Below are 12,217 nucleotides of genomic sequence, written 5' to 3' on the forward strand. Positions count from 1 at the left end.
TTTAATACCAATTTAATGGTGCGGGACTGAATGTGAAAAAGCTTAGTTTAACATAGTGTGTCTCTAGACTTGGGGTTTTGATTCTGATACTCTAGTTATGACTTTATAATTCATGTTATTTGTAGGGAGTATTAACCAGGTTCTAGTGGAAAGTATTCACCGAGGTATGAAAGTCAGGAGGATGGGACTTATTGTGTCATAGAGGTCATCGTATCATTTACTTCACAGGCAGTTACAGAGACATGGTGCTAGCTCACTTGCCGTCAGGGAAGCTGACAGTTTGAGTCAACATTGCATTGCAGATGCACACCTACATAACGTTTCCCATTTCACAGGAAGCCTTTGAGCAGGACGCTGTCCCGGGAAACAAGTTTTTGATGTTTTTATTGGTTAATACTGGATAAAGTTTATCAATAAGAGAAGCTTATGAAAGAATAGCTTATTAGAAGGCTTTGAGAAAGTGTTTTAAAGACTTTCCTGGTTGTTTTGAAACAGCTCTGCTCATATCAGCGAGTTACAGAAAAGCTTTTGTTGTGTTGTTATTTTTCTTCCCCCTTCTGCATCCCCAGGGAACTTTTGTCATACTGCTTATAATTTTGTTTAAAGAGAACTTTGATATAGGTGTCCTTATGTTTACTGATTTAATTATTCACTGCATAGTAATTTGTTTGAGAAATGCGACATTAAACGATGCTGCTTTGATGTCGTGCTTTATTAACTGAACCTCCCCGCAATGCTAAAGCGGAAAATCCCTCAGCACTTTCTGTTAAAAGCCATTATTGTTTTCATCCTTTAGTCCAAAACACCCCCAATCCCACCCCCGCCCCCATGCCCATCACCCCCAGTGTCCAACAAGAAAGTGTTAATATGATATGCTTGTTCACAGGAGTTTCTGTTAAGAATATCACTTTAAGAGGACAGTTATGACGGCGCTGTATGTCTACATTCTGTGGTAAAGATGCAAAATAATGTATGACCATGTTATCCAACTATCACTTACTGTACCTGAGCTAGAGGAGAGGAACAGGCTGCATCATCACCTCTGGCTTTGTCTTAGTCAGATATAGCTACAGTGAAACCACTGTACTAAATAACATTACACAGATGTGAATTGTCAGGGAGGCTGAGGTGGAAAAGTGACAGCCATGCACATCGTAGCTCCTCAGGGCAGAACTGTTGGCTGCTGTCACTGCAGAGATTTTTGACATCCTTCTCAGTCGTGCCATGTTATTTTCATGGTTTTGCCTTCAGGTTGAAATGGTCCATTGAAACAGTGGTTTTCATAATGTTTTACAGAAAACTGTCCTGTAGTAAAGGTAAAAACCCAAAACAAAACATATTTGTTCACCTACTAATAGAGGTATTGTATCTAGCCATATAGATAGTTTAGATTTTATTTGTCCAAGTTTTGAGATTTCCATCTCTGAAATTTCTGGTGTTTGTGGTTCTCACAGATTTTAAAAAATGATTTAAACAATTTGATAGCAATGCGTTGCTCTGGTCTCAGTTCCCCAAGAAAAGTTGAATCGAGGGCAACTTGGTGTGGTTGTATATACTCGAAGACGTTTCAACTCTCATCCAAGAGGCTTCATTGATGGAAGAAGCTGTCACCTGGATGACAAAGACTCTTCACAGACAATGTTTCAGTTACTTTGAATCATCCACAGACCTCATTGTCAAGAGTTTTCACTGGAACTACTTTCTGCTTTCTTTTTCTAAGAAATAGTTCTTATAAAACTGTTCACAATGAGGTCTGTGAACTATCCAGAGTAACCGGGACATTGTTTATGAAATAGTCATTTTCATTACATTCATAGAGCAGATGCTTTTGTCCAAAGTGTGATTTACATGTAGTGCATTCAGACCACGTAGGAAAAAGAGCTAGATATCATCCAAAACTGAGAGTATGTCTCTTGTAGACAAATGACTAAAAGCCGGTTTAGTGCAACAATATGAGTGCCAAAAGATTGTTTTTAAATAACAAGACATACTGTAAGTAAGTGTTAGCTAGAGTTGTTGAGATGCAGCCCGAAGAGGTTTTAGCCTGTAACGTGAACTGGGCAGTGTCTCTGCTCTCCTGACTATGATGGGGAGTTCATTCCACCACTGTGCAGCCTTGACAGAGATCTGGTCCTCTGAGTGATGGGATGGCTAAATATCCCGAGGCAGAGGAGCACAGTGGTCGGGCGGGGTTGTAGGGTTTGCTTCAGGGGAGTTGCAGTAGTCCAGGAGGGACACGACAAGAGCCTGGACCACCGTAAATCATCATTTCAAGTCATTTGTCAAGCAAAAGTACCAGCAAAAAAAGTCAAAAATAAAACCCCTAGTTATACCCTCAGAAATGGAAATACTTTTTTGCTTTTTTCTGGTTTATGTTGTTGTAAATGGAATATTGTGGACGGTTGGTTGCACTAAACATGACATTTGAAAATGTCAAATTGGACTTTGAGAAACCGGGATGGACATTTTTCAGTACTGTCTGACATTTTATAGACTAAACTGCAGATTAATAAATTAAGAATCAATAATAAAAATAATCATTAGGTGCATCCCTAAAGCTACTCAGTGCTTTAAGCAGCACAAAGAAAATTCCATTCACCCCTATTTTATTGGGCTGGTGGATGATATCTCAGACTCAAATATCTCAAAACCAAATAAAAAGAAAACTATCTGCATGGTTAAAGACAATTAGAGGGACATAATAAAATATGTTTTTTTTCTTTCTTTTTTTCAGTTTGGATGAACTGATTAACTAAACAAGACCAATAACTTTAAAATATAACCTCTCATCCAAACTCAAATTTCCAACACAGCTCACATTAAGCATATTTGATCATTCGAGTATATGAATAGGGCCTCTTAAATCCTGCGTATGATTAAGAAGAGACTAGTTCAGGTCTTTGACCATCAATCCACAATTTGCCAGGCCTTACTTCACTTTCCTGGGCAGAGAACTGAGCCTGTGCTTTCTCTCAAGCCTAATCATCAGCTAACAGCGACTATGCTCTCTCTCCTCAGCTCTGTTGTGCTGGCTTCTGACAGCTCTGCTATTTGGGAAGGGGACAGGGAGTGATGGCCTGGTCCTGACTGGCTTTGATGGACACTCTAATGGGAGGCTTGGATGAGAAGTTAATTGAATGGGCCACTGCTGAGGGGGAAGAAGGGTGGGCTTCTCCTCTTCTGTGGGAGGACTCTAATAGCTTGGCCAGGCTCACTGCACAACCACTCAAGGGTCAGAGCTTAGAGAGCCCAGATGATAACAGCATATATAGTGGATACGGTATAGAGGACTCCCATCAATTTAAATAGCTTTTTTAGAATGCATGAAACAGTGTAAGTGGAGTTAATTTATCTATAGGACGATGGTTTGTGTCTGTCAGTTCCCTTGGTGCAGCTTTAATTCAAGTCAGTGTGCAGTGAAGCAGCGTTTCTATCTGTGCCCCTTCACACATTCCTTAGATCTGAAATGGCCACATATTCGGGGAAGATTGGAAGATCTTGGAAAGTTTTCTTTGCTGTGATTTCACCCCAAATTTCACTCAGTAAACCTTAAAGAAGAAAAATTGTGAGTGGATTTGTATATACTTGAGCCTCTGTGTGTGTGTGTGTGTGTGTGTGTGTGTGTGTGTGTGTGTGTGTGTGTGTGTGTGTGTGTGTGTGTGTGTGTGTGTGTGTGTGTGTGTGTGTGTGTGTGTGTGTAAAATAATGTATAAGGGGCTGATGCTGGAAATAAATGTAAAATTGGATCAGGGCGAATTTATTGATTTCTCTCTAAGTTACACAAATTTCTCACTAAATCCACTGTAAATACTCAAGAAGTCACAGTTCTATCACAGTTCTTATAATTGACACACAGTAGACTAAATGTAACACACAAGCCAATGTCGTATGTGTCATGATCCTTAATTCTAAGCTGCTAACATATTCAGAGATTCTGAGTAAAAAAGGAAACATGTTCAAACTGGCTCATCTGAGAATTACTGAACTACTAAACACAACTGCTGTGTGACAGCTAGAAACAAGAGTAGGATCAACCTTCACATCATCGCAGCAAGTGCAGCTGATAATTTGAACAACCTGTTTGGAGTGGAAGATTAAACACCTCAAAAACGCACACTTCTGTCCAGCGGCATCAAAAGCAGTGGCTGGGTTCCCCGTGAAAAATATAGGAGAGTGTATAGGTAAACAGACGAATAAGCGGATTTAGGCTGCAAGAAGGCTGTGAAAGATTGCTCTCTCAGGGAAACAAACTATTTTTGCCACATGCGGCACAGAGCTGCCCCGTGTCTTTCCCTAGTCCTGAGTCGACGGAGACCGATGGACTGTCCCTTCCTGTCTTATCGGAGCTGCTGCAGCCCCACGTCTGGCTGCAGGCCTGCAGAGGCCTTCTCTCTTTTTCTGAGTCACACACACACATGCACACAAACACTCACATACATCCTTCCTTACATGCACACTCACCCTTGAATTTCACAGATTTTATATGAGTCTTATAGGGATCTAGGGGGCGCACTCAACTTTTTTACTTGTTATGGTTTTAAGCAACGCCAGCACCAGTCGGTCCGTGCACCACTTTGGTCCAGATTGAAATATCTCAACAATTACAGGATGGATTGGCATGAAATTTGTATATTCATGGTTCCCAGAGGATGAATCCTACTGACTTTGGTGATCCCTGACTTTTCCTGTAGCGCCAGCATCAGATAAAGAATAGAGGCATGTGACCTGAACAATTCAAAGCATTTGCTATTATTTGCAAATTATTTTTTTTGTGACTTTTTTTTTTTTTAATTTTGACACTACCCTCCGGGCAGTTATTACATTTATTTCCCCATGCCTGCTAAAGATAACAAATTTTGGATGACAGTTTTTATCTGCCACAACAGTTTGCTCTTCTTTACATAGAGCATTGAGGCCTCTAGCTGCTAGCGTGGCTGTACAGTCTTAGTCTTGCTATTTGTCATATAATTCACACACACATATACTCACAGATGCACGCTCAAGGATTTTCCAAGTTTCCAAGTTTAGGGATGCAACTACATTTGCATTATTGATGATCTGTGGATTATTTTTTCAATGAACTGATTAATTAGTTAGTCTATAAAATGCCAGAATGCAGTGGACAACACTCAGCAAATCCACACATTTGAGAAGTTGATAAACGACTTAAATGAATATTTGTTTAACCAAAAAGTTCTCCTACTTTCCCACCAATCCACTACATGATAAATAACCTAATTATTTCAGCAGTATCCCAGTTTTTTTTGTTTTGTTGCTGTGCTCTTCCACCTTGTATGATATTAAGGTATCATAAAAGTTTTTGATGTTGAATTACAGTTTTGTTATCAGGAGTTGCAGATTTCACAGTAGAGTTGAATGTTTTGGTTGCTTGTACATTTCACATGTCTGTGCATTCGTCTGTAATAGACCTTCTACTCTATGTGTGCAATATAAATCATTTTAACATATTGTTCCTGTGTTGCTGGCATGGATTTCTCTTACTAGACGTAAAGTCTGAACTCTTCTCATCTCTTTCATCTTCTCTGTGCTCTCTGCAAAAGTGTCCACCAGCCCCAGTCTGTTCGTTTACTCTTCAGCTCACTGAGTCCTCTCCTTAGTTTCCTGCTCCTGTTTGCTCGCCTGTTTTCCCCGAGGGTCGGGAGGCGTATCACAGTGGATGGAAAACACAGCACTGACGAACACGGCTCAGGCGTGTGTTGCTGATATTTTATTAAGTCTTATCAGACTGCTGTCTTTCACTTACCCACTACCCTCGCCAGTTCCAGTCCTGAATCTGTCACTCAGCATTTATCTGAATTTCTGAAACACCTGCAACCACAGCTGAAGGAGAGCTGTGAGTCTTGTGAGGGTTTGATGTGTTGTTTTTAGCCCATATTTCAAAATATGCAGCGTAATCACACCCTTCCTCTTTGATTCCAGCTGGTCCTCCATTTCCTGTTGCTTCTATACCTCCATTTTCTATACTTTCTCTTTTTTCTTATTTTCTGATTTTAATTCTCTCATCTATTTACCTTCCCCATCCCTCCTCTGCATTCTCAAAATTCCCAAACTTTCTCTCTCTTTCACCCTCAGTGTTGTTGCGTGAGGAGGTAGCCCAGCTTCAAGAGGAGGTCCACTTGCTGAGGCAAATGAAGGACATGTTGAGTAAGGACCTGGAGGACACCCAGGGAGGCTGCTCTGCTAATCTGCTCTCAGCCACTGAGCTCCGTGTGCAGCTGGGGGACAAGGAGCAGGAGTTGGACCGTGCCAGGGAGGCCTTACAAGGTCAGGAGCCAACACAAGCGTCTTGTCGTCTCACCTAATCCACCAGATTCCCTTCTTTCCACAAGCTGTCCAAGCTTTTAGTTGGAATTTTTGCTCTTGTTAAGTTATGTCAAGCAGGAATATGTTATAGCTAAATGAAATCCACTTTATCTCACCAAAGAAAATCAGACGATGTCAGTTTGTTTTTATCTCCATGTCATGCCAAACATTTGGCCCATCTGCTATACAGTATATCAAATATAAAAGATATAACAAGACATATTCCAGTAACACAACACAACAACAGAAGAAAAACATCAGTTACTATATTACATTATATGTACATCTATACATATAATGCAATCAAATAACATATAGGTATATATCTTTTAATTACCCTTGATATCAAGGATACCAAACAGTTAGATGAAATATTCATGCATGCATCTGTCAGGTCTGCATCCTTCAAATTTCCTGCTCCCACTTTTAGTAACTTTGTCCATGTTTTTTTTTTTTGTTTTTTCTGCATCCAGTGATTATTGAGTATGTGCAAAAGCTAAAAATCCGAATCAGTGTTTTGGAATATCTCTTTCTAATTTGACCATCATATGTTGATTTAGTTCATTAGAATTTTTTGATTAAAAAAAAAAAAACAAGAATTAATGATTTAATGACCATAAACAGTGTAACTGAATAGCGAAAAAAGAGAAGAAAGAAAAAAAAAAGACTATAGAAAACAAAATGAAGCTTGTTTTCAAATCCATTTACAAATTCCCTTTTCTTTGTCCTCACTAACATAACATCCAGTTTCAGGTACATAAAGGTATTTGCTTCCTAGATAAGTTAAACACAGAATACTTTAGTTTACCAAAGTCATATTTTATCATTCTAAATACACAGTTTTGGTTTAATTGAAATGTCTTTAGTTCACTGTTCTTTACTCTCAGCAAGCTAAATGATGTAACTTTCAGAAATACCCTTAAATTCTTTTTTTGAGGTTTATCTCTGATCAGCAGATATGACTCAGTTTTGTCTTGTATGTGCCAAAGGTATGAAACCTGTGTACACGAATGCCAACAGTCAGGGGAGACAAGCGTGTGTCTCTTGTGTGTGCACGTGTTTAGAGATTATGCATTATATCTCAGAAATGGGTGTTGCCCCTGATGAGCAGCCAAAAAGATTCCAGGTTCACTTCATTTTAATTAACATCCATCAATCAAGACATAGAAGCTTTACTTTGAAACATCAATGTGGTTTTAATGTGGGCTGGAATGCGGTGCTGATTATGTAGTATAGGATTTTTTTCATTTCTTGTATGAAAATAAATTAAACTATTATGCAACCCAACAGTTCCCATCTTCTGGAGAGGAGCAAAAAAAACAAACAACAAAAATCAGTCCTGCAATAATTACTAGCAACAAAAATATTATGGAAAACTGAAAAGGAGATTGTGGATTTAGTTTAGTTTAAAGCCACTGCCTTGCGTGGTTCTCTCCCATGCTTGGAGAGTTACAGGTGGTAAAACTGCAAGCTTGTAAACTGTGTTGCTTAACTGCTGCAAAACAGGTTTGAATGTCGAGTGTGAAACATGAAGACGCTGAACGCTGACAGGAGGAATGCTTCTTGAGTGACGTACACTATGTTTGCACTTATGAAAAGTACAGGTTCCAGTCTTGCCTGTTCCCTCTCAGCTCAGATTCTCAGGAGAGCATTGTTGTTATTTTTTACCTGCAAAGAGCCCCACCAGTTGGAGTCTTCTCTGGGATGAACCAACAGAGTCTACACATGCCAACTGAAACAGTTTCATGTATGAATGAATAAGTGCCACTGTGCCACTTATCGTTTGAGATGATTACATCATTTTCTGTCAGCCATTTCTGTCTAAAGAAAAAAAAAAAAAAACACCAGCTGCTGCTACTCAGAACAGAAGGCAGAGTGTCACCTAGTGGCTCCCTGCTGCAACTGTAAAGATTTGTTTAAGATTTAGAGACAGCATTGTTGGATTCCTTTTGTTCTGTTCGACTGTTAAAATGTCGTATAATCCACAGATAAAGCAATAATGTTTCGGCTAAAATGCTCCTTAATATGCAGATGTATATGGTAAAAGTGTTTGTTTGTGTTGCAGCTATGAAAGCTGACCGTAAGCGTCTAAAAGTGGAGAAGGCAGACTTGGTAAGTCAGATGCAGCAGCTCTACACAACACTGGAGAGCAGAGAAGAGCAGCTGCGAGAATTCATACGCAACTATGACCAGCACCGAAAGGTAACACCAGCCCAGCCGACTTATCAGTATTAAAGTCCAGGTTGAAATTATTTGGTGAGGGGAGACAAGAGAATTTTAAGTACAGAATTTAGAACATCCTCTGAAATAAATGCACATTAATCAATTTTGTATAATCAGAATATTTAATAAAATGTCCAAAGTTACTGAACAACAACAACAAAATGTTTTCATGTAGTGAAATAAAAAATACAGACATAAAATTTATGATTGACACAATTATTGGCACCTTTTTCATGAATTTAAATTAGTTTTAGTGTTCAGTCCCTGTTTCGATAGTGCCTAATGTTATCAAAAAGTTTGACAGTCAAGAAACTGCTAAGATACTTCCAGGACTTAGCACTAAGAAGAAACTCAATGAGACAGGTCTGTGAAGGTTGATGAGGATATTTGAAAAAACTCCACACAAGACATCTAAAGAGCTTCAGGCTGACCTGGATCCATCTGGAGTGGTGGTTTCGACCCGTACCATACGCCGCACACTAAACCGAGTAGGGCTCCACTGGCGAAGGCCAAGGAGGACACCAGTATTAAAAGAGAGACACAAAAATGCAAAACTAATGTTTACAAAAACTTTCAAAACAAATGTGGCTCATTTGCATTTATTTCTGAAGATAGTCTAAATGATGTACTTTAAATTCGGAGGTGCCAATAATTTCAAACAGAACTGTACTTTTAATTGCAGATATATCTTTGTTGGTGTACAAGTTGGCTGATACATAACAAGGAATGTCAGTACAGAAATGGCTTTTGTCATGACATGTTTGAAGTCAGTTGGAGAAGTTAAGAGAAGTTAGAATTGTCGAAAAACTTTACATTAATAAAGAATTAAAATTGTCCTTAGAGCTGTATTAAAATACATCATGGTTTGGTATAAATCATTTATTAAATGTTTATATACTGCTTATGAATGGTGGGAGGGGGACTCACAATAAAATGTTACCCATATGGGTACAAATCTTAGCCATCCTTAGCCACGGAACTCCATAGATCATTCTTCAAAGTGAGATTGGCAGGGATGAATCGTGTCTTTGTGTGTGTGTGTGTGTGTGTGTGTGTGTGTGTGTGTGTGTGTGTGTGTGTGTGTGTGTGTGTGTGTTCGTTCTTCAGGAGAGTGAGGATGCAGTGAAGGCCCTGGCGAAGGAGAAGGACATGCTGGAAAGGGAGAAGTGGGACCTGAGGAGGCAGACCAAAGAAGCCACAGAGCAGGCCAACATCCTGCGTTCTCAGATGGACATGAAGGAGAACAGGATCAAAGAACTGGAGGCAGAGCTCACCATGGTGAGTCATCCTGCATATGGACAATGTCACAACTTTGTTGAATTAATTCAATCACAATAGCAGCATCTTAGTGTCACTATCCGGTGTGTGGGGCATAAATGCAAACAAGGTGTAGGTTTGCAGTCCCGTTGGTGTATTCATATCGGTTCAAACTCATGCAGTAAGATGCTCTGGTATATACTCATATCCCTTCCCTCTCTCAAAGCATTCATTCTCTCTCTGGACTGATGAAGAAGAAATTCATTTTTTCTGTGTTGCTGTTTCCCTTGGGGATACAGTTGTCAGTCTGTGTGTCATTAATCTCTCTCCTCCCTCGGCAAGTCACAACCACCCACAGATCCTCACATCAAGCTGCATCACAGATCAGATTTGTTGGCACATTAGTGCCAGAGCTGCATCGCTGTCAAGCAACCCTTCCCTTCTCTTCTCTTCTCTTCTCTTCTCTTCTCTTCATCGTTTCAAACTGTTTCCTGTACCATTAAATAGATGTCCACTATATGCCTGTGCAGAGGCTTCCATTAATAACAGATCCTGTGGAAATGAACAGTTTTTAAGATACTGTAGTAAAATATTGGCTGTTGACTAACTTCAAATTAACTTCCTGTTGAAAACAAATCCCACAAAAAGATCAAACCCAAGGGAGCGTTACTGCATCTGTTAATGCTTTCCGACTCCCGGACCCTGTTTGTAGCACTCAGCCCCAAGCCAATCTGTTTCTGCTGAAGATATAAATCTTTCAAAACAGGTGAAATATATCCTTTTTTTTTTTTTTTTTTTTTTTTTTTTACAAAAGGCTAATATCCTAAAAATGCAGGGCACTGTGGTTTTTAGCAAACAATACTCAACCAGGAGTAAATAGTGTATTTGTTAAGGACTATTTTCAGCAGTGGATTAATACATGTTTGGTGCTCAAGTACAGCAGCAGGACAGTGTATGTGGGATCAACTCAAAATAAACTACAGTACCGTGTCCACGTTAATCTTAAAGAAATGGTCACACAGTGCAGTGATGTGCCTCACTGATGTGTTTTTAATAGTTTGTGTACAGCAATGCAGCGCTACGGCAGAGATGAATGATATCTATCAGGCTTCAGCTACACAGACAATATTTGTTAGTAGGATCAATTCATTCCTGGTTTTGTTTATTCATGGGATTTGTTGACGATAAGAAAATATAAACCGTTGCCAGCCTTATCCTTTAACTATCATCCCAAATTCGATTGAACTGTAGTGTGCACATGTGAGTGTAGATGCACACAGTCATGAATGTATACATTGCTTATGTGAGATTATGTGACAAAAAGAAAGTTTATTTCTATTTATTTACATACACGTAGGTAATCCACAGTGCTTTACATTATTCATAGAAGAAATTAAAGACATACAGCATAAGACAAGAAAAAGAAACATATTTGAACCTAGATTAAAAGATTAAAACAATGTGTGTACCAATGTGAGTTTCCACATTTAATGTACTTTTTTGTGATTTAAATAGCTTATTACTCTTTATAGTGTCATACAGCAGAGAAACAAAAGAAAACATCAGATCATGAATGCAAACTCAACATTCCCAAAGGTCATATAACTAAATAAATACTCCTTTAGAATTCATGGCTCATGTGTATGAAAAGATAACCAGGAAGAAAGAGAGAGAAAAAATGAGGAACAGAAAAACCAAGATATACAGTACACCTTAAATGTTCAGTATCAAATACAATCAAAACTAAATCAGCTTGAATGAATTAACATTATCAAGGAAATGGTACTGTACCAGACCTCGGAACTTCCACCAATAACACCATTTAGGCATTGCCAGCATACATTAGTCGAGGCAATGCCTGACATTAATGTGATCCTTCATTTCTGGAGCAGAGTTGTGGAGATGATCCTTAATACTAAGCCGCTAACATATTCAGAGATTCTGAGTAAAAAAGGGAACATGTTCAAACTGGCTCACCTGAGAATTACTGAATTACTAAACACAACTGCTGTGTGACAGCTAGAAACAAGAGTAGGATCAACCTTCACATCATCGCAGCAAGTGCAGCTGATAATTTGAACAACCTGTTTGGAGTGGAAGATTAAGCCGAGCACAGCAAAACACCTCAAAAACGCACACTTCTGTCCAGCGGCATCAAAAGCAGTGGCTGGGTTCCCCGTGACAAATATAGGAGAGTGTATAGGTAAACAGACGAATAAGCGGATTTAGGCTGCAAGAAGGCTGTGAAAGATTGCTCTCTCAGGGAAACAAACTATTTTTGCCACATGCGGCACAGAGCTGCCCCGTGTCTTTCCCTAGTCCTGAGTCGACGGAGACCGATGGACTGTCCCTTCCTGTCTTATCGGAGCTGCTGCAGCCCCACGTCTGGCTGCAGGCCTGCAGAGGCCTTCTC

At 39.5% G+C, this 12,217-nt stretch overlaps 1 protein-coding gene across 6 annotated transcripts in view; it reads left to right on the forward strand.

Moving 5' to 3' along the window:
• The window catches only part of kaznb (kazrin, periplakin interacting protein b), a 66,566-nt gene that overhangs the window by 45,066 nt on the left and 9,283 nt on the right, over window positions 1-12,217 (forward strand). For all 6 annotated transcript variants that reach the window (XM_040115483.1, XM_040115485.1, XM_040115487.1 and 3 more), the window contains 3 exons: window positions 6,094-6,285; window positions 8,390-8,526; window positions 9,655-9,825. In XM_040115483.1, coding sequence (XP_039971417.1) covers window positions 6,094-6,285; window positions 8,390-8,526; window positions 9,655-9,825 — 500 coding nt within the window. The remainder of the gene's footprint in view (window positions 1-6,093; window positions 6,286-8,389; window positions 8,527-9,654; window positions 9,826-12,217) is intronic.

The sequence above is a fragment of the Xiphias gladius genome, chromosome 21 (assembly GCF_016859285.1).
Source record: "Xiphias gladius isolate SHS-SW01 ecotype Sanya breed wild chromosome 21, ASM1685928v1, whole genome shotgun sequence".
Taxonomy (NCBI): domain Eukaryota; kingdom Metazoa; phylum Chordata; class Actinopteri; order Istiophoriformes; family Xiphiidae; genus Xiphias; species Xiphias gladius.